Source organism: Protopterus annectens, chromosome 8.part0 (genome assembly GCF_019279795.1).
Source record: "Protopterus annectens isolate FY-2018-M chromosome 8.part0, PAN1.0, whole genome shotgun sequence".
Classification (NCBI taxonomy): Eukaryota; Metazoa; Chordata; order Ceratodontiformes; family Protopteridae; genus Protopterus; species Protopterus annectens.
In genome coordinates this window covers 48402527-48425534 of record NC_056741.1, presented here as the reverse complement: position 1 = coordinate 48425534, position 23008 = coordinate 48402527, and the positions used below count along the sequence as shown (strand labels likewise).

The 23008-nt window shown below is 40.3% G+C and overlaps 1 protein-coding gene across 1 annotated transcript in view; it reads right to left on the bottom strand.

The window, feature by feature from the left end:
* Positions 1 to 21164: 21164 nt before the first annotated feature.
* LRRC23 (leucine rich repeat containing 23) overlaps positions 21165 to 23008 on the bottom strand; it is a 1080884-nt gene continuing 1079040 nt past the window's right edge. The window contains exon 8 of the mRNA XM_044079596.1: positions 21165 to 21594. Coding sequence (XP_043935531.1) covers positions 21544 to 21594 — 51 coding nt within the window. The 3' untranslated portion in view covers positions 21165 to 21543. The remainder of the gene's footprint in view (positions 21595 to 23008) is intronic.

Below are 23008 nucleotides of genomic sequence, written 5' to 3'. Positions count from 1 at the left end.
AAACACACACACACAGGGCTTATTTATTTCTGCCTGTGCAATTTATTGTCTAGAAACACAAACTAAGCTGTGGTTTCATGATGCATGATTGAATAAAATTTTGCACTGTGATTGTGGACCCAAGTTCTACAACCTGTATGTCAGTGAATACTACGTAAGCACGCAGTTCCTGATTACAGAGCTGCACTCATGAATATGTGCAAGCTGGGTACCCGAAGCTCCTTTCATCTCTGCAGGATGACTCTGCAGATTGACAAGCCGTGGAAAGAAGATTTTATGACTGTCACTTCAGGCCTCTGCAGGGATGTATAACTTGTGCTTCCCCTGTCATGTAGTCCTTGTACTGACAGTCCCCCTGCCTCAGATGAAAGATGAAGCAAAAATGGCCCTTGTAGTCAAACCTTTTTAGTGCACTTTAGCAGATATGATACAGATGAGTGCATCGATATCTTAGACTTACTTAATTTTATACAAAAGCTTCAGTGCAGCAGTGACCGCAGACATTCTTCTAGATCAATGATTGGCATAAAGCAACAGAAGTCTTGTCTCCACCTGAGACTCAGTAATATACAGGCCACAATGATTCAGCACTCTCAGTGTAGTGTAACCCTTCCATTGCCGATTAATTAAAACCAGCATAGCCTCAAATGATTTGAGACAGGTAAAATACTGTAGATTAAAGAATTCTAAAATGAAACAAACAACATTAAAATTCAAGACAGAGATAAAGCTTGTGCATAACAATACAATTCAATATAATATCCTTTCATTTTCTCTGCTTTAGTTTTTGGCCACGGACCTGGAATCTATCTCAGAAAGCAATGGGTACAAAGCAGCAGCCAAAACAAGACAAGGCGAGAGTATCTTACAAAATGTATACTCTCATTTGCACTTCTTTAACCAAAACTAATTTAACAATTAAAAAGCATATCTTTAGTATGTGACTTTCAAATTTTCAATCTTCATGAAATGTCATGTAAACCCAGGGAGAACACACAAACTCCATACAGAAGACTCTGCCATCTTGAATTGAACCTTACCTTTCAACTGTCCCGAATTTCACAGAATGCCCTGATTTTTTCCTCATATTTTTGGACTGTTCCTCGTAAATGTGTAACTTTTATGACAAATAAAGTCACTAAAAATGATAGACATTTGAATTTCAAACTTCATATCCTTCAAAAAAATGAATGCTAATACAAAACTTGTTATTCTAGACACCTTCCAAGTTTATAAGAATATTTAAAATCTGTCTGTGTGTAGAAACAGCAATGTTAACTGCAGTACCAGCATGCTTCCTATTATATGATATGATATGATATGATATGACATACTATAATATAATATAATATAATATATTATAATATAATTAATATAGCATACTACTGAGCTCGGTGGTGTACTTATAATTATTGGCTCCATCTCTGCTCCAAGATTCAGTCGATTCTGGACACTAGTAACATGCAAGGAATGTATGATGGGATCAAGTGAGCCATCAGTCCACCACAAAAGAAGATCACCCTACTTAATTCATTACATCTGAGTGACGCCTCCAGATGCATTTACAGTTATCTCCTACGTAACGTCTCCAGGCACAAATATTGCTTGTTCATATTTGCATCAATAATTCCAAAACCATGGTATGTACAAGGTTTTGAAAGATTTCCTCTTAAAGCTTACACGATGACAAACTCAATTGCATTTATACTTGACTTCTTACTACTGCAGGTAAATATATATTAACTGTTGTTTTTATTACATATATTAATTGATGCATAATAATTTTCACATTTTTCTAAATATGTCAACAACACAGACAGAATTTCTTAGACTTGTATGAAAGCTCTCAGCTAGATGAATAAAATGCTTCTGCCAGTATGTATGGAACTTGAGTGGTTGCTGAGATATTCTAAGTTGTTTACAAAATATTACAAACATAATAGTTACTGTGTTAACTGTGACTTATAAAATTTGTTTTAAGACCTAGAACCTAAAGAATACTACCGCTATTAAAATACTTTCTGCTGAAGAGTTTGCCATTTATACTACCTTCATAATCCATATGGTTCCAGAGATATGAACATTTGTTTGAAATGTGAGGACATAATTTGATTCTGAAGTTATAGAGCAAACTTCCTGAGCTCCTTTGGAGTTTATAACTTAAAGGACAAAGGCGTGGTCTTGAAGGACAGAACCAAGGAGATGGAACACTACTCACAGCTGCATGCCAGAGAGACTTTAGTTACGGAGAGACCCCTGAATGCCACTGAGTCTCTGCCGACTATGACTGAACCCCATGCTGAGCCCACCTTGGTGGAACTCAATGACAAGCTAAAAGCACTTTCTTCTGGAAAAGATGGTATTCCCTTAGAAATCCTCAAATGTGCCAATGGTACCCTAATCTCAGAGCTGCATGCAATAATTTGCCAATGCTGGAGAGAAGCCAGCGTACTGCAAGATATTAGGGAGCTAACATCATTGCTACCTATAAGAACAAGGGTGACAAAAGTGATTCTAACAACCACTGCAGCATCTCCCTTCTCAGTACTGTGGGAAAATTATTCATAGGGTCATAGGATGGTACTAGGCTATCGGCCCTAGGGCCTATACAAGCCTAGCCATAACAATTCCCTGGCTATTTCTTCCCACACTATTTACTTCCCTGTTTGCACGTGATGTCCTGAAGATGCCTGACGTTCTTGCAGAGGGAGTCTACTGTGAGTCTCAATGTGGATTCAGAATTGAATGGTCTACCACTGACATGATCTTCTATGTTAGGCAACTACAAGAAGAGTGAGGGAGCAGAACAAACCTCTGTATGTCGTCTTCGCTGACATGAACAATTTGGCATTTGACTTTGTCAGTAGGAAAGGACTGTTCATGATTCTGGCTAAAATCGTCTGTTCCTCAACACTGTTCAGCATTATCAGGGCCTTTTCCACCATGAATGCAGTTTATTAAACCACAGCAAGCCACAGCACAAGAAACAGGATTACCACTGACACACAACCAGTTTGTTTTCGTCACATCACTTCATCAGATAAGACAAACCCCACACTTTCCTCTTTATATACCCTTACCAATAAGTAATTAATCAATTAAAAAACTCTCTAATTCATTAACCCTTCATCGACCTAGTCAAATTATTACACATATAAAGTTCCTAACATCCATTTTATAATATTAAATTACAACAAATGCATCTAATAAATATTTTAAACATTGAATATATAATAAATATAAAATATTTTAAATGCATAAATAAATCACCATCATAAATATACATTGTTAAAAATGTTAAAAATGTACTAAAAGTGTTAAAATGTTGAAATATGAACATAGTTTGTAACTAAACCTAGGGGTCTAAAGCTTAGCTGCTCTTAACTTCAAGATAGGGGAGAGGGAGATCATCTCATTCTAACCCAACCATTTACTGGCTTCTAATACCAGTTACCAGTATACCCCTCGGTATTCCAACATAGTCTCCCACGATCCACCACTTTTGTCCATGGGCACCTTATCCACCACAAAAAATGTGAAAAAAAGCTGCCTCACATATCTGTGTGTTTGTATAGGGCATTTTTAATATGACCGCTCTTAATATCATAAAGGTGCTCATATATCCTTCTCTTTAAACAACTTTCGGTTTTACCTATGCAAAATGCTTCACATTTCATACACGTCGCAATATAAACTAAGCCTTTACTATCACAATTGTAATGTGACTTAGATTGTATATGTTTACCACTGCTACTAATAAATATTTCTGAGACGTTAGATATAAAAGGACACTGCTGGCATGCCCCACACTTGAAAGTCCCAACCTTCTTATTGACTGACTCCACATATTTATTCTCCAAAAGGTCTTTAACGTTTCTACCTTTCCTGTAAATAAATTTCAGGGGAATATCAAACTTTAAATTCAGATCCGATAAGTTGGAAAACTTGTCCCATTCCTTCTGAACTAAGTCCCTAATAATGTAAGAATCACTGCTGTAATCTGAAATGAAGGCATTCCCATATTCACCAGAAATGAGAAGGAGAGACTTTTTGTTGATCTAAGTACCTTTTTTTTGGCTTTCTCCTAACTGTTTTTGCTTATCGCACTTTAAAAAATCATTTTTACTGTGGTTCTGTTTTATTTCTGCTGCATTTTACTGCTAAATCATTTTACTGTGTGTGCACTTGATTTTTCTGCTTAAAAGTTAACAATTTAAATTGCATTTAATACTGTAGGAATCACATTCAAGTGTGACAGCAGTTTCTGAGCATTTTTGCTGCTTAATTTCATAAAAATAAATAAATAAATAAATAAATACTATCTGTACTGTTAGTTTCCCGCCCTTTCCTATACTAGAATAGTCTGGATCCCAGATTTGCTGGTTTCAGGACTTTAGTCTGTGTTTCTGAGTGGTCCAGACCTTGTTGTCGTAGTGGGAGGTCTTTCTGCTTATCAGTGAGAGTGGTAAGCATTAGAGCAGCCTATCTGTCACAAGAGGAGTGGTTTCCAGCTCTGAAATTAACCTTATTGGCTGTTTTGGTCTGATTTCCTACCAATATACTCTTCCAGATGTATAAGCTACCCACCCCAGCCCTCTTACAGAGGTTATTCATACTTACACTTCTACCACCTCTAACTTTAGCTTACCTGCTAACCTCCTATGAACACCCAATACATCCACATTTTCTCCACCACAATAGACTATCTACCTCTCCTCTCTACCTATTCTCACTAACCATGTTAACATAACATCTACACCCAGCTATCCACTAGCAAAATACATAGGATAGCCCACATTAGATATGACTCTCCCAATCCCAGAAAATCTCTACCTCTATATAGTAAATTCCCAAATACTAGACTTCAAACACTACTCCTCTCTTTAAAAGATGGAGACATTCACCCAAACCCAGGCCCAACAACTGCTACTACCACTCAACTCCACAGCCCCAACCCCCATCCTATCCATTCCTTTTCTAAACCACCTAACTCACTCTTATTAGCTCACCTCAACATACGTAGCATTAATAACAAAGTTACACCTCAACATACGTAGCATTAATAACAAAGTTACACCTCAACATACGTAGCATTAATAACAAAGTTACACCTCAACATACGTAGTATTAATAACAAAGTTACACCTCAACATACGTAGCATTAATAACAAAGTTACACCTCAACATACGTAGCATTAATAACAAAGTTACACCTCAACATACGTAGCATTAATAACAAAGTTGCACAACTCCATGCTCTCTTGGAAATCTACTCCTTTGACATTCTTTGTTTAACAGAAACTTGGTTAAAAACTGGTCTCCCTTTTAATATACCTCACACTGGATGAAGCTGTTAATTACTTTAATTCTAACTTCCTAGCCATACTAGACCACCATGCGCCAACCCACTCTATCAGAATGAGAACTAAATCTGCCCCATGGCTTTCAAAAGAAACCAGGCAAAAAATCCAACTCAGAAATAAATACTGGAATAAATCTCGCTTAAATAAAAACCCAGTAGAGCAACAAAACTTCAGACAACTAAGATATGAAACTTAAAAAGCTGTACTGTCTGACAAAAGAAACTACTACCTACAATTCCAGCAGACTCACCATAATAAACCACAAAAGTTTTGGGCAAGTATTAATCAATTATTACACCCAGGTCAATCCATCACACCAAACCCACAAGGCACAGACCAAGAGTATCCCAAACAGAGTGCTAATGCCTTTAATACCTTTTTCACTGAGGCCATTTAAACTCTTACCAGTCAGTTATCTACTCAGGACTTAACTATATCCAACTCTAACTCTAACCCACCCCCTCCATTTCTCTTCCAAACAGTCCCAACTACATATATTCTTACCCTTACCCAAAAATTGAAACCATGCACTCCTTCAGCAAACCAACTACCCGCTGAATATCTACAAAAGGCAGCCAAATCTATTGCCTATCCCATTTCCATTCTCATCAATAGAACCATCAGTGAAGGACATATCCCTAAAATCTGGAAAATCTCCCATATTATCCCCCTTCATAAGGGTGGAAACTCTACTGAACTCTCCAGTTACCGTCCCATAGCCCTACTGTCTCCCTTAGCAATAGATCATGGAAAAATGCATCCATAGACAATTGCTAGACTACCTAATCCAAAATAAATTACTTTCCAGCTGTCAACATGGTTTTCAGACCTTCCCACAGCACTACTACTGCCCTCCTTTTCTTTACTGACTGTATTAACAAAAAACGTAACCTCAATATGCTTTCCTCTGCACTTAGAGATCTGTCCAAGGCATTCGATATGGTAAATCACCAGATACTTATAAATATCCTCAAATCCCTGTCACTAGATGCATTAACTATAAAATGGTTCCAGTCCTATTTGGACAACAGACAACAGGCTGCGCTTTGGCACAACATTCTATCTCCCCTTGTGCACATTAACATTGGTGTTCCTCAAGGGTCCATATTAGGACCTCTCTTGTTTTCTATATTTATCAGCGACCTTCACCTAGCAATCCCCCAAGCTACATGCATACAATATGCAGATGATTCCACATTTATATGCTCAGCCACATCTATATCTGAACTTCACTCCCTTACACAAAATGTGTTTAACACAGTTGAACAATGGTTTACACAGTGCTGTCTCCTTCTGAACCCCAAAAAACTAAACTCCTCCTTTTTACTCCTACTTGTAAGTCCTCCCAATAGACTTCACAGTAACGTCCAATAACAGTACTCTCATATCCCCAGATCCAACTACCAATCTACTAGGTATTACCATAGATAACAACCTTAACTTCGACACCCATATTAACAATACTCTAAAATCTGTTAATAGAAAACTAGGCTCTCTCTACAGGATCAAACCCTTCCTCTCTCTTGCAGCTAGAATAACTATTGCTCACACCCATCTAATTCCTACTCTCCTCTATGCCTCACTCATATATGCTAATCTCTCTAAAAACAACCTTAATAAAATGGAAAACTCCTACAATAACTTAGCCAGATTTACTACAGGTAGCCCTTTCAGAACCCACCACTGTATTAATCTAAAGCAACTAGGATGGCTTGAATTACAAAATCAGCTTAAATTCCACCAACTTACCATTGCCCACAAAACCCTTTACCATCCTATCAATACCCCTATACTATCTACCCTCATTATCCCCTACAACAATCTAAAGACCTTACATTCATCACATAAACTTCTTGTAAATATTTGTAAATCAAACAACAGGGCTGGGGACTCTCTTTTCTCTAATACTGTTGGAAACTCCTGGAACCTTCTTCCTTGTGAACTTTCCTCTCTTCCCTCTATATCACTCTTTAAAAACAAACTGAAACTTTTCCTCAGAACACACTGGTTGTGCCCCTGTACTAAACCTAACTGATCTACTAGCTCTCGTACTTGGATCTACCGACCCTCCTCTTCTCAGTAGTCTTGTTACTGATCTTCTAGCTCTCCTACTTGGATCTACCGACCCTCCTCTTCTCAGTAGTCTTGTTACTGATCTACTAGCTCTCTTACTTGGATCTACCGACCCTCCTCTTCTCAGTAGTCTTGTTACTGATCTACTAGCTCTCCTACTTGGATCTACCGACCCTCCTCTTCTCAGTAGTCTTGTTACTGATCTACTAGCTCTCTTACTTGGATCTACCGACCCTCCTCTTCTCAGTAGTCTTGTTACCAATCTACTAGCTCTCCTACTTGGATCTACCGACCCTCCTCTTCTCAGTAGTCTTGTTCCTGATCTACTAGCTCTCCTACTTGGATCTACCGACCCTCCCCTTCTCAGTAGTCTTGTTCTTTTTCTTATAACCAACTGATCTAATCCTTCTGGATACTTTTACTTACATCCTCAGAATGTCATTAAGGAGACTACTTTTACTCATATATTGTATAGTTCGGCTCCTACTTTTTCTTTATGACTACTTGTTTACTAATATATTGTATAACTCAGCTGCTCTCTTTTTCTACATGATGTATTGCAGCTACATTTGTATTGTACTAACTGTATCTGTATATTTAGCACTATGCTATGAACAAATTACCTCTCTGATTATTCTCTGTTCTGTACCTGCAATGTTCATTGTCTACATTAATTATTTGTATAAGTGATTTTATTTTGCTTCCTCAGAGCTTTTCTCCCCGGGCCTCTACTGAAAATGGACATGTATCCAGTTAGTCTAGCCCGGTCAACAAATGTAAAATAAATATATAAATAAATAAATAATTTCAATCCCTTTTAACTTTCTGAGTTAAAAACACAATGCAAAAAGAAAATGCCAGCTATGGTTGAAAATGATTGCTGAGTATTAAATGTAAGCAGCTTGCATCAAAAGAACAAAACTAATTGTACTCAGTGTTCTTAAAAGTAGAATGTGTGCTTCCAAGAAATATGTAGGTGGTGCTGCATTACAGGCTGGGAATTTCCTGGAAAATAAAGGATTTAAACATGGTTCAAAAGGTGCAAGCATTACAAATGTTTATTTTATGTATACACTATATAACTTTCAGGATGTGTCGTTCAATCCAGGGGAGGAGCTTTTCAGAGATGTGGAAAATGCATTAAAGAGTTTCATACTGGGTCAAGAAAAACCTGGGATATCATGGGAAGGTTTGCTACTTTCAAAAAAATGGAGTGTTGGGAATATCAGCCTAAAAAGTATACAGCAGAGCATCTAAGTTAAAATGGTTTATAGCTGGGCACGTTACTAATGACCAGACAGAATACAATAATAGGGCTTTGAAGCAGTCTGCATAGGACATGTTGCTTACACCCTGCATTCTTTACATGAGGAGCCTCTGTGGACATTCCAACTGTTGGATGTGCCTAGTTAGGTACATATCAAAGGGGCATTGTACTCCATGAGACTACCCTTTAATGACTAATGGGAAACAGGTAAAGATGCTGAACAGTTGATGTCAGATAAGTTTCCCGTTCACAAAAATAAAAATAGCACTGTGGATGATTAATCGCATTCCTCAATTCTGAATTTAGGTAAAGGGCGAAAAGAATATATTTGGTTCTAAAGGAATGAATTTTCAAATGTCTAGAAGCCTTTGCATGCTTCTAATGTTACTAGTTGAGATACAACTCAGTGAGGAATCAAAGGACTTAGAACAAGTGGTTGGGAACCAACCCAAGAAATATTTTAAATGTAAGTCTATGTTATGATCCCAGTTATTTTTATTAGGGTTTTTATATAATTATCAACCATGGGATGGGTAATGCCAGTCTGTAACTAAATGGACTAGGTTCATTCATACAAACAAAGGGAAACTGACTAGGTTTAAAATGGCTTGCAAGGGCAGCTAGTCTAGTACATACCTCTGAACCTATGAGGATGTAGGTATGGTGACATGCAACCCTATGCCTGATGTCCACATGGCCATGCTGCTTTGCCCGTGTGTCAGACCGGGCTTTCTGTTGACAATATCACATGTGACATAAAGGTGGAGCTGCTGCACTAGACAGCATTAACCAGACGCAGCTGCTCCATCAAGTCGTTAGGTAAGTCTGGGCTGTGCTCAGACTAGGTAATGAGATTACATAACACAGAAAGTTAGAAAACCTCAGTACCTGTCCCTGCCGTAGTGAGACTCCTGTCAGTTTAATACCTCACAGTATGGAATGACACTCTCTTAAATGATGCAGGATGTAATTAGACTGATGCTCAGCATACAGCAGAGGAAAACACAATTTTGTTTACGTTTAATAAATATAGCTCCACTGATGCAACTAAAGTAAAAATGGCATATTTTAGAACCATAAAGCCTACAATGGGCGCATAATAGCAGCAAAATAAGTGGTAAAAACATCTTTGCACGTCTATTTAAACATTTAGTAATTCTTGCAGTTAAGAGTTAGCTGGAAAATATGTCTAGCCACAGACAGATTTTTATTTTCTTTCTTTCTTGTATTCTGTCTGTTTAGAATGACTGTTTTGTTTCCATATGGAATTCTATACCTGTCTGTATATTTAAATGTTAAACTGTATTGTTTGACTTGCCTTTTCTAAATAAAGTATTTTTACTTATTCAGTTTTAAAAAGCATGTGGCTGGTCGTCTATTTAGGATAAGAGAATATTTAGTGCTAACTAGTGACAAGCTGTTGGGATCCATTTCTATTGGCCTGACTGCTCTGTACACTGTCATTTATCTTTGTAATTATGTAGCTTATTATCTAGAGTGAAACAGTAACTGAGAGGTCCCCAGCCTGGGAATCTTTGTGGGAGCAAGGACAAACAGCTGTAGAGTTGGAGAATATTACCTGCCTTCCTTGGAGATTAGTGTGTGTGTGTGTGTGTGTGTGTGTGTGAATGTAGGAGTTTATTTAAAGTACAGTTACTGTTGGCCAGTGAGCACTGGAAGGCATTGAGATCAAGGGTGGGTGGTGAGAAAGTGGTCTGGGAAGCTAGGACAAAGATTCTATTTGGTGAGGTGCTTGGTGTGAAGCCTATTTTTCAGGTTGATGGTGAAGGCTTATACTCAGGCCTGCAGGACACATTGTCTGTATATCCTTTAAGCTAAGCTGCACTTTGTGAGTTGCTTACTAATTCATATTAGTGTGGCCATTTTTGTACTTTAATCAGTTTAGTATTAGTGGTGTGACTAAGACCATGCTTGGGTTGGCCATCCAATTTAGTATTTTGAATATGTTTAGATTAAAAAGACTAACTTTAGTGTTGGGGTGCAGTGTAGAAAATCATAGTGCCATAGCTGTTGTACACTGTAATTGTATTGTACACTGACATACTACTTTGGTGTGCTTGCACTCTTGCACTTAAATAATATTCAGAGTTGAGGCTCAAACACTGGCTCTTGTGTTTGCTACATAGCTCCATTATTTATTTACTTTAATCCACCAGGAAAACCCGACTGGGCATGATAGCCCCATTTCAATGGAGGCTCAGTGAGAAAAGTTCTCAAGTTACAATACTAAAGAATTAAAACCAACATTAATAATGCTGATGACAAGAAAATGCAGCAATCATACAAATAGCAATAATGACAAAACAGACACAAACTTTAATAAAGAAGTGGAAAAAAATTACATTTGATGTTAAAGATTTAATAATTCTTGTAGTTCAGTGTTAGCTTAAAATAAGTTTTGCTGTATACAGAATTTTTTCTTTCTCTGTAGGTGGTATCACTTCCCACCACAACTGCCACCAGTACTCAACTCAGATTGTTAAAATTATGTTACACTTTCACCTAAAATGGTGCTAGGACTGTGTAAATAGGGGGATGATTTTATTTATATACTCTATGAGGAACAAATCCATGTGGGGGGAAATGTTTCTCTAGGACTTTCTTGTCTTCCTTTGTCAGGATTCCACTAATTCCCCACTCTAAGCCAAATAAAAATATTTGTGTCCATGTATAACAAAGTTAAACCCCTTCCCCAAGAACTCACCTCTTGAAGCCACCATCCCACTAAATAACTACTTCATAGAGATTATCTGCAAACTAACTCCCCCTGACAACATCCGATCACCTCCTCCACCACCTGCCTAAACTCATTCTTCTCCCTGGAACCTGTTTCCACCACTTATATAAAATCCTTTTTGCAAAAACTTAAACCTTGCTCCCCTTCCTTTGACAACCTACACCCCAATCTCTCAAACTTGCAGCCAGTACTACAGCATATCCCATATCACTCCTCATCAACCTTTCTAGAAAAGAATCCTCAGTCCCTGAAATCCTTCTATACAATTCCACTTCAGAAAGGAGGTAACTCCACCGACCCCCCCCCCCAATTCCTGATGTATACCATCCTCTCCCTTCTCTCAAAAATACTAGAGAAATGCATTCATAGACAACTTCTTAAATATCTGCTCCAGGAAAATCTTCTCACCCCCTCTCAACACGGATTTAGGCTCCATCACAGCATGTTCACAGCCCTTCTATCCTTCACCAAGACTATAGCAGAGGCAAAAGATAACAATAAACTGGTTTCATGCCTATTCCTTGACCTCTCCAAGGCATTCAACACCATCTCCCACCCAAAGCTTCTTACTAAACCAACTGAATTCAACCACTATGCATCAGCTACTCTCTGGTTTTCTAGTTATCTTAACAACAGACAGCAATCTGTTAGACAGCAAACCTCCTGCTCACCTTTCCTACCTATCCATAGTTTCATAGTTTAGTACTAGGCTATCTGCCCTGGGGCATTTGTAAGCCTAGCCATAGGGATGTGGCTTTCGCCACCCCATGAAATGGTACAAAAATGCACAAAAATGCACAGAATAGATTTAGAATACTGTGCCTCTGTCTAGTAGTGACACAATGAAGGCCCCCTTATATAATAGAATTAGTTTACTGTGCCCCTGTCTAGCAGTGACACAGATGTGACCCCTGGGGTAAACTTACGATCTCCCATCCACTCATCAAGATTTCTCTTGAAGAGAGTCAGTGAGGGGCTCTGCCTAACATGAACTGGGATCTTGTTCCAAAGCATGGGAAGCCTCTGGGTTATGAATCTATCCCTCCAGCATGTCCTATTCATACTTGTGCTGAGGTTTAAGTCTTTAGCTCTCGTGGTCCTGATGGATTTGGATTTTTTGAGGTGGAGCATGTCCATCAGATCCTGATTGGACATGGCCTTGTACGTCAGGCAGAGATCACCTCTGAGCAGGTGGTATGCTACTGAATAGAGCTGGAGTTTCTTTAGTCTGTTAGAATAAGACATATGTTGGAGACCCTTGATCCTCTTGGTGAGGTACTTTTGTGGTCTCTCCAGCTGTTGCAAATGCCGGGTGAGGTACATACCAAATGGGGCACTGTACTCAATCATGGGTCTGATGAGGGAGGAGTATAGGGGTACAATGACATCCTTGGATCTGGATGTGAATCCCTTCATGATGAGGTGTACAAGGTAGAATGTTTTTCTAACCACTTTGGCAACGTGGGTGTCAAATGAGAGGTCGCTGTCAACTTGGGTCACTAGGTCTCTGATTACTTTTTCTGTACTCAGTGGGTTGCTGTCTATGTGATAATTTGTGGGTACTTTGTTTTTCCCAAAGGGGATGACTATACATTTTTTGGCATTTCATTTAAGGCCATGACTCTGGCACCAGTTGTCAGTTTCTGTGAGGCCTTTTTGTAGGATGTATGTGTCCGCTGGTGTATCAACTATGGCGCCTAGTTTGCAGTCATCTGCAAACTTTGTCAGCCACAACCCTCCCATGTTTGCTTTAACATCTGAGAAATAAATGCTGAACAAGAGGGGTCCCAGGACAGATCCCTGTGGGACACCACTTATGACTGGCTTTGAGTCTGACATTGCTCCAGCGATTTTAACTTTATGGGTTCTGTCCTTTAGCCAGTTTGCAACCCATCTAGTGACATAAGGGTTTACGTTTAAGCTGGTGAGCTTATCTATGATGCCTGAGTGGGGTATTGTGTCGAAGGCCTTAGCCAAGTCCAGATAGGCTGTATGGACTGCTTTGCCCTCATCAATGGCTCTAGTGACTGTTTCGAAAAAGTCAACCAGGTTCAAAAGGCAGGATCTGCTCTTTACAAAGCCGAACTGGGTGGGGTCAAGTGTCTGTAGGTCCCCTATGTCTCTGTTTATAAATTCCATAATGATTCTTTCCATAGCTTTGCAGACCAGGCTGGTTAAGCTTATGGGGCGGTAGTTCCCAGGGTCTGTAGAGGTACCCCTTTTGTGGAGTGGGACCACTGTTGCTGTATGCCAGTGTTCAGGTACATATCCTGTAGTAAGGCTAAGGTTAAATAGCATTTTTATGTGCGGGTTTAGCTCCTCTTGGAGTTCACGTAGCACGCAACCCAGGATACTGTCAGGTCCCATTGATGCTGTGTTTTTAGCTTTGTTGAGGGCGGTTCTCACTTGGACATCTGAGATGACAGGGAGATTACATTCAGCTGGGATAAGTATTTCTTCTTTTGGGGGTGAGGGAGGGGAGAAATTTGCACTGAACCTGTCAGCCAGAATGTTGGCGATATCTGTGGGTTCAGTGTATTTTTTGTTGTGAACTAACTCTGAGCATATCTGAGGGTTTCCGCCCAGGTTTCTAACATAGCTGAAGAAGGCTTTGTGGTTATCTTTAGTGTCCTTAGCGATTTTTCTCTCAAAGTTGGCCTTGGATGTTTTTATGAGAGAACGTAGTTTTCTGCAAATGTTGATCAGAGATGTCTTCCCTTTATGGGATTTTGCTCTGTCTTGCAGTAGCTTCCTTCTTTTGTTATACAATTTGTTAATGGCTGAGGTCCACCAGACAGGATGCTTGCCTTTGGTGGAGAGGGACTTGGATTTATTTGGGATTGCATGATCCATGCATTCTTGGAGATGTCCATAGAAAGCATTTGTGAAGGATTCGGCATTGTGGGATGTGGTATCCACTGGCCCAGTGGGCTTAAAGGATACCATCTCAGTCTTAAGAAGAGTGAAGTCTGCTTTTGAGAAGTTTTTCACTGTGGTCTTTTGTGCTGGGGGTGGAGGTGGGATATGTATATCCAGGGTGATTAGTTTGTGGTCAGATCTCACTAGTGAGGGGTATACCTCCGGTGTGGAGCATTTTGTCCCCGTGTTTGTGATGATCAGGTCTAGTATATTATCTCTCCTAGTGGGAGAGGTGACTAGTTGTTCCAGTGCATTTGAATTTATGAATTCCAGGAACCTTTGGGCTAGAGTGTTAGGGCTAGAATAATGTACCCAATCTATGTTTGGGTAGTTGAAGTCTCCCAGTATGATGGTATTTTGTGATACATTCATATCCTCCAATGTCTTCAGGAAGGCTGAGTGGGGTTCCTGAGATTGGGAGGGTGGTCTGTAACATGCTACCAGTTGTATAGCAGTTTTGCCTATGGTTAGTTGCACCTGTATGGTCTCTGATGTTTCATGTGTTGCTACTAACCTGGAGGTGTGGGTGTCCTTGATGAATATGGACACTCCCCCTACCTTTGTGGTTCGGCCCGGGTTTTGGGGCCGTAAAGCATGATACGAGGTATAGCTTGGTAGCGCTGGGGTGCTCTCAGGAGTCATGAACCAGGTTTCAGTTACTGCACAGACGTCGATGTTCTCCATACTGAGGAGTGCATCGAGTGCCTGAATCTTGAGATTTAGACTTCTGGCGTTGAGCAGCATTACCCTTAGTTTTTTTCCATTTTTGTTTTCTAAGGAAGTGGGTTTGTCTTTTGAGCCTTGCCTAAAAAAGGCACTATGGGGGTGGCAAGAGCCTTGGCCAATATCCGGAAGCCCAGTGGTGACAGGTGCAAGCCATCCCTTGCGAAGCAGCGTGGCTTGTCCAACATGTCATCCCAGGCAGACAGACATTGGATCCCCTTAGAATGACACCAGTACTTGAGCCAGTTATTAAAGCTGATCATCTTGTCTTTGTATTGTGGCATCATTCTTGGTGAGGGCAAGATGCTGCTCAGGGTCAGGGTCATACCAGCCTGGGCTACATAATCAGAGAGCTCCTCTATGTCTCTTTTCATGTAGTCCAGGGAGGTACGCCTCAGGTCATTCACGCCAGCATGGACAATGACGGAGTCATATTTGTACTTGCTTTGGAGTGACCTGAGTGCGTGTGTTATGTGGCGGATCCTAGCTCCCGATAGGCAGCTCACAGTCACCCTCTCCTTGTTCAGCCTGGTAAGCGGGACATCAGTGTGTCTGACTATAGAGTCACCTATTACTAGTGTATCAGGCATGGTGTTTGGCCTTAAGGGCTGTGATTGGTTGACACACTGATTTATTGAAGTATGTGTTGCATGTGTTTTGTTTTGAGGTGGCGGATTTTTGGATGTCTGCTTGGGAGCCTCTGTTGTTTTGGTAAGTTTTTTATTAGAGCCTCCGAGTATGTCTTTGTGTTTTTATGTGTTTGGTTTGCAGTTGTGGTAGGTCTATGTGGGACTGGGTTTGCTGTGTGTGTGGTTACCATCTCCTCCTGTCTAGTCATGCCAGCCCTGAGCTGAGAGAGTTCAGCCTCCAGTTTGGCTATATAGTTGCATCTCTCACATGTATTTGTGTTTGTTGGGAGGAGGAGAGGGTTGTCTGTGTACATGAGACAATTGTTGCATTGTCTCAAGATACCCAGATTAACCAGATGAACTGGAGAGGACGCCAGTACTCTACCACTCGACATGCTAGAACAGTATAAAGGAGTGCTGTGCCTTTAAGGGAAGTGGATATTCACAGGGGTGGTAGGTGGATGTAGTGCTTACTTAGTACGAGAGTGCTTACTTAGTAGAGAGGTTTTGAGAACAAGTGCTAGGCTTATAATATAGCGAGTAGTCTGATTATACTAAGAGTAGAGCTTCCTTAAGGGAAAATTTGAAGAGCAGACTTGGCGGAGCCAGAAGAAGTTTAACCTTGTTTAACTGGTGCTGCGCTATGCGCACAACCACGCAAAGTCATGCAAATGCGGATTTTAAACAGGGAACTACAAAAGAGCTAGAAATGGTCCAAAACAACCAATTACTACAGCTCTAGGGTTGGGAGGGTGGCCTAATGGTTAAGGTGTTTGCCTTACAAACACAAGGTACAGGGTTTGAGTCTCACAAGGGATAATTGGCTAGGTTTAAAATGGCTCATAAGGGCAGTTAGCCTCTTACTAATCTATGAATCTATCTATGAACCTTGTGCTGAGGTCACTTCCTACAGGGACAGGTAGGCTGCTCAAGGCTCCCCACTCCCACTGGTGAGCAAAGAAACTTCCTTCTATCCAAGTAAGGTAATGGACAACACAGGAACTACAGCACAGCCCAGAATACAGCAATGCCTGTAAACTGGTCTAAACTAGTCGAGGAGAGGCGGGAAAACAAGGATTATTTTTTTTGTTTTTTTTATAGAAACACACAGAAAATGCAGAAACAGTGATAAATCAGTTACACAGGCTAGCACACTTTAGTGGGCAACCTCAACAGTTAAATTAAACAAACAAACAAGCAAACTTTCGATCAAATCAAAAATCCAAAGAGGTGTACCCCAAGGATCCATTCTAGGCCCTCTTCTCTTTAATATTTTTACTAACAATCTCCATTCCATCTGCTGCACCTCTTCTTTAGTCCAGTACACAAATGATTCTACCCTTATTACCCTCTCCAACAACCCTACTGACCTTTACCCTCACCAACAACTCTACTGACCTTCACTCCCTCACACAAACTTCCTTTAGCACTATTGAACACTGATTAATCAATAACCAACTCATCCTTAACCCAAAGAAAACTGAATGCGTGTAGTTATGTACACAAATTCACGTTACTCGCAGTATAAACTTTATTGTTATTGTTATTATTTTTTGTGGCTCTTTTCTCCTCGCTCTCCACTGATAATGAGCCACCAAATAAACCAGAGGGTAAAAGGGTCACCCAGACAATCTATTCAGTAAAAACTCCAAGAAATACTAAGCTAAGCTAAAGTCTTCTCTGTATAATACCTTAACACTTATGCTATACTGATTAACTCAGAAAAATGGTGAAATGTCATGTCTGCAGTTAATGGGGTTTGGCTTTCTTGGACTGAATGTACCAGTAAAGACTTAAAAAGTGAAATGTCATGTGCATTTAGAAGCCATGTAGCTGAAACACTGGTATGTCATTAAGGTGTAATTTCCACATATCCCATTTGCCTCTACTACAGGTATGTTAAATAAATGCCAGTATTTTCTAAAATTTTCTTTTGGTGTCTGAGTCTGCATTCATCTTAAACCACCTGACAGTGTATGTCATAGATTTTTGCAGCATACTAATAATTATTCAAAGGCTGAGGCAAACATGCACAGATGACAAGCAGGCCATGGCTAATATGCCTCATGGATAACACGGAGGCAATATTGCAGCCACATCACTTGTGTATATGTGCTTCTACAGAAGTCTGCACAGTGACTGTGATATTAAATATGTTGTGTCACGGAATTAAACAGGCAATGGAGGTCTGTGTCAAAGGCAGAGAGCATCATATGGAGCTGTTTGAGCAAAGAAGAGACAAACCGGAACAAGACATCCATGACCCAAAAGTGCAGACTTGCCATATGTCTTGGGTTCTGGTTGGTAGCCAGTAGCAGCAGTGAATCCTTTCCTGCACGACTCCTCTGGGTAAGTATGTTGCATCTTTTGGTGCTTACTGGGAAGTTTCCTGCACGATTCCTCTGGGTAAGTATGTTGCATCTTTTGGTGCTTACTGGGAAGTTTCCTGCACGATTCCTCTGGGTAAGTATGTTGCATCTTTTGGTGCTTACTGGGAAGTTTCCTGCTCGATTCCTCTGGGTAAGTATGTTGCATCTTTTGGTGCTTACTGGGAAGTTTCCTGCACGATTCCTCTGGGTAAGTATGTTGCATCTTTTGGTGTTTACTGGAAAGTTTCCTGCACAATTCCTCTGGGTAAGTATGTTGCATCTTTTGGTGCTTACTGGGAAGCACTCGTAACCATGTGCTGGTGATGGTGGGTCCCTAAATCACTTCTGTTTTTATCTCCGGTGAATCACAGCCAGTATGATGCATCTGTGTATGAGTGCCTGCTAATGCTCCGGTATCAAGCCAAAATAAGCCTTTTTCAGAAAAGTTTCTCCTGTAAACAGCTCTGTAACTATTCATATGCTTTTCATGTTACTGGAGACTTTATTTTCATTTAGTTCACCAAAGAAATTTGGTGCTGGTGTTGCTGACTGCATCAGATTCCATGATGATGGTTCTTCCCACACACTCTAAATAGTGGCAGCAGTAGGTCCCATACACCACGTGCGTAGGACGTACTGCTGCCACTCGCCATGTGCTTACCCCAAGTGATACAGAAGTAGTATACCCCCTGGATTGGGATCGGGGAACTGATGCTTACTGCAGCATCCTGCTGCTACCACCAAAATCTTCATGTTATATATGTGCAAATTCTGGGGAGAAATCCATTCATCTGAAGTTAGAAAAATGAAAAAGGGAGTCTGGGGTGACCTCACAATATGGGAGATGGGAGGGGCATAGCCTTACTCTCCAAATAAAAAGCTTAAAACATTATCTTTTTTTTTTCTGCCCACTAATATGACCTGCTGTAAATCTGAATATGTATATATCTTTCATATTTAGTATCTCAAATTACATTTCTATTACTGTACTTCTAATGAATGGCATCAAAAGTACTATATATCCCAGCTGCATTATCCTCAGCTCTTGTAATACCCATTTGCCATTTATATGTCAGTCATGAGTCCTGATAATTTCTTTGCAGGCCCTCTTATCCAGCCTAACTCTGCATCCCACTACCTGTGTGTAGCGCTATGCTGCTGCATACAGGCCCGTGTGTGGTACTGCAGTGTGCATACTGGATGCAGAGCTGCAGAGATGTATATAGGCCTGTTTGCAGGGCTGTGGTCGTGTATACAAGCGGGTCCACTTTTTATTTCGAAATCTCAAAATCCCGAACATCAGAATCCCGACCTCCAGATTTTCGAAATTTTGAAATCTTGAAGTTAAACAGCTGAGATCACCCAACAGTGCAGAACGGTAACTTTATCATTCTCTTCACTGTAGTGTGATCTCAGAGTTGGTATATTTAAGTAGGGAATATGGGGGTGCTGGGGGAGGCTTGGCCCCCTGCAGCAACGTGATGACTTAACTTTTTTTTTTTTGCATTTTGAGATTTCAAAATGTCGAACATCTGAATGTTGGGATTCTGATGTCGAGATTTTGACTTTTCTAAATTACATAGTGGACCCATACAGGCCTGTGAGCAGTGCTGTGGTGTTGCATACTGTATGCAGTGATGTAGTGGTGCATACAGACCTGCTTGCAGTGCTGTGATGATGTATACAGGCCTGTTTGCAATGCTGTGGTGATGTATGCATGCCCGTGTGCAGTGCTGCTGCGGTGTATATATTCCTGTGTGCAGTGCTGCGGTGGTGTATACAGGCTTACTTGCAGTACTGTGGTGCTGCATATAGGCCTGTATGTAGTGCTGGGGTGGTGCATACTGGCCTGTTTGCAGTGCTGCAGTGGTGTATACAAGTATACTTGCAGTGCTGCTGTGGTGCATGCACACCTGGGTGCAGTATTGCGATGGTGCATGTGACATGAAAATTCTGCCTTAAGTTTTGAGGGAGCATGATTTTGATATCTGCTGTTTTATCCACTGCCATTCCTTTATTTTTCCCTTGGGTGGGATGTTTTGGGTGGCACAGTTTAACTTGCAGGGGATTCTGTGTCACTATTTACCTCCTCATGTAAAAATAGCTATAGTGCGGTTTCCCCACATTAAAAAAATACCACTGAACTGCAGTTTATTGTACTTTCCTGTACAATATTCTGTACAATTGTATTGCTTTTAATTTGTGTACATTATTTCTATGGAGCTCTGCACTTAAAAAACTGAGATGAACACAATTCCAAGCAAATGTATTTAAAGTGTACTGAACATTGCTTTCCAATTACAGTTTTCTTTAGAGGGATTCATCACTACCAGCTTGCATAAGGAATCTTGGTGCTCAAGCTTGCTACTCACAGTTTTTTTGTGCATTGACTCAGAGATCATTCTTTCTCATCTAGGGATTTTCACTTTGTTTTTTTTCCACTTTTCTGGTCTATTCTTTTTTTTCTCCTTTGGAGGCAACATATTCCTTATTCATTCCCTTCTCTTTTAGAATTATTTTTTGTATATTCTAGTATAGTGATTTATTGTTTTTATTTAGTCCTAATTTCTGTTGTGAATACCATTTTTAGATTTTTTCATTTAAAGAATAATGCTGCTGTCTTTAGTATCCTGCAAATGATAATCTGCTATAATGAAAGCATTCTGTATAGCTGAACACTGAACAAAACTGGATAAAGATTCTTCCATGTTCTTGTCAGTTTGTACTCTGGTTTTTAGATGTGTAATATTTCACACGTGCAATGACTGTCAGACAGCTACATAAATGGGAGCACCATTCCTGAAATTTCCATGAAATACAAGGACAATAAAGGCAGAGAGGCTAATTAATGAAGCAAATACTGCAGCATAATATGGAACGTTGGTTCTAGGAGATGGTCACTGCCGATGTGATGGGGTTTGCTGCTGATGCTGATGTTTGCATAAAAGGACATGCAAAGAATGCAAACAAGCATTTTATATTTTGTATTAAAACAGACGCACGCAAGCAATGCAAACAAGCATTTTATATTTTGTATTAAAACAGACGCACGCAAGCAACAAACATGTTTCACTGTTTTATTACATCATATTTGTAACAAATGCATGTGATGAAATCAATACTTATTTGCTTTTTTACATCTGTTTGAAGGCTAAATAAGACAAACAGGTAAGAATGTAGTTTGTTTAGTGTGCTTTTTCTTGGTCAATAACAACATATATAAAATGTAACCTAACAGAATTTGTTTATTTTGGCAGTAATACCAAAGTTCGGTCTCAGTAGTGTCACTTCGTGACTTTAGGCTTACAATCAAATGGAATGACTATGGTGCAAACGGTTATGCTGCCCCAAACATGTGACATTCTGAATAGTTGTTTCTGAGTTAATTGATTAACGTCTGTCATCAGTCAGATAATCACCAAAGTATATGAAAAGAAACTTTTCAGTCATCTGTTTGTATGCTTCCCCCTTCTGGGTACGTGTCACTGACAACCTACAATGAAAGAAAGAAAGAAAGAGGAAAGAAGACATTAATTAGTTATTTTTATTATCTCATTTTCTGTGCTATAGTTACTCTTTTTCTGGCTCCGCCAAGTTTGCTCTTCAGATTTTCCCTTAAGAAAGCTCTACTCTTATAATAATCAGTCTTCTCGCTTTATTATAAGCCTAGCACTTGTTCTCAAAACCTCTCTTCTAAGTAAGCACTCTCAAACTAAAGTAAGCACTACACCCACCTACCACCCCTGTGAGTACCCACTTCCCTTAAAGGCACAGCACTCCCTTATAATATTCTAGCATGTCGAGTGGTAGATTACTAGCATCCTCTCCGGTTCAGCTGGTTAATCTGGGAATCTTGAGACAATGCTACAATTGTCTCATGTACACAGACAACCCTCTCCTCCTCCCAACAAACACAAATACATGTGAGAGATGCAACTATATAGCCAAACTGGAGGCTGAACTCTCTCAACTCAGGACTGGCAAGACCAGACAGGAGGAGAAGGTAACCACACACACACACAGCAAACCCAGTCCCACATAGGTCTACCACAACTGCAAACCAAACACATAATAACACAAAGACATACTCGGAGGCTCTAACAAAAAACTTACCAAAACAACAGAGGCTCCCAAAGCAGACACCCAAAAATCCACCACCTCAAAACATAACACATGCAACACATACTTCAATAAATCAGTGTGTTAAACAATCACAGCCCTTAAGGCCAAACACTATGCCTGATACACTAGTAATAGGTGACTCTATAGTCAGACACACTGACGTTCCGCTTACCAGGCTGAACAAGGAGAGGGTAATGGTGAGCTGCCTATTGGGAGCTAGGATCTGCCACATAACACATGCACTCAGGTCACTCCAAAGCAAGTACAAATATGACTCCGTCATTGTCCATGCCGGCGTGAATGACCTGAGACGTACCTCCCTGGACTACATGAAAAGAGACATAGAGGAGCTCCCTGATTATGTAGCCCAGGCTAGTATGACCCAGACCCTGAGCAGCATCTTGCCCTCACCAAGAATGATGCCACAATACAAAGACAAGATGATCAGCTTTAATAATTGGCTCAATTGCTGGTGTCGTTCTAGGGGGATCCAATGTCTGTCTGCTTGGGATGACATGCTGGACAAGCCATGCTGCTTTGCAAGGGATGGCTTGCATCTGTCACCACTGGGCTTCCGGATATTGGCTAAGGCTCTTGCCTCCCCCATAGTGCCTTTTTTAGGCAAGGCTCAAAAGACTAACCCACCTCCTTAGAAAACAAAAATGGAAAAAAATGAAGGGTAATGCCGCTCAACGCCAGAAGTCTAAATCTCAAGATGCAGGCTCTCAAAGCACTCCCCAGTATGGAGAACATCGATGTCTGTGCAGTCACTGAAACCTGGTTCA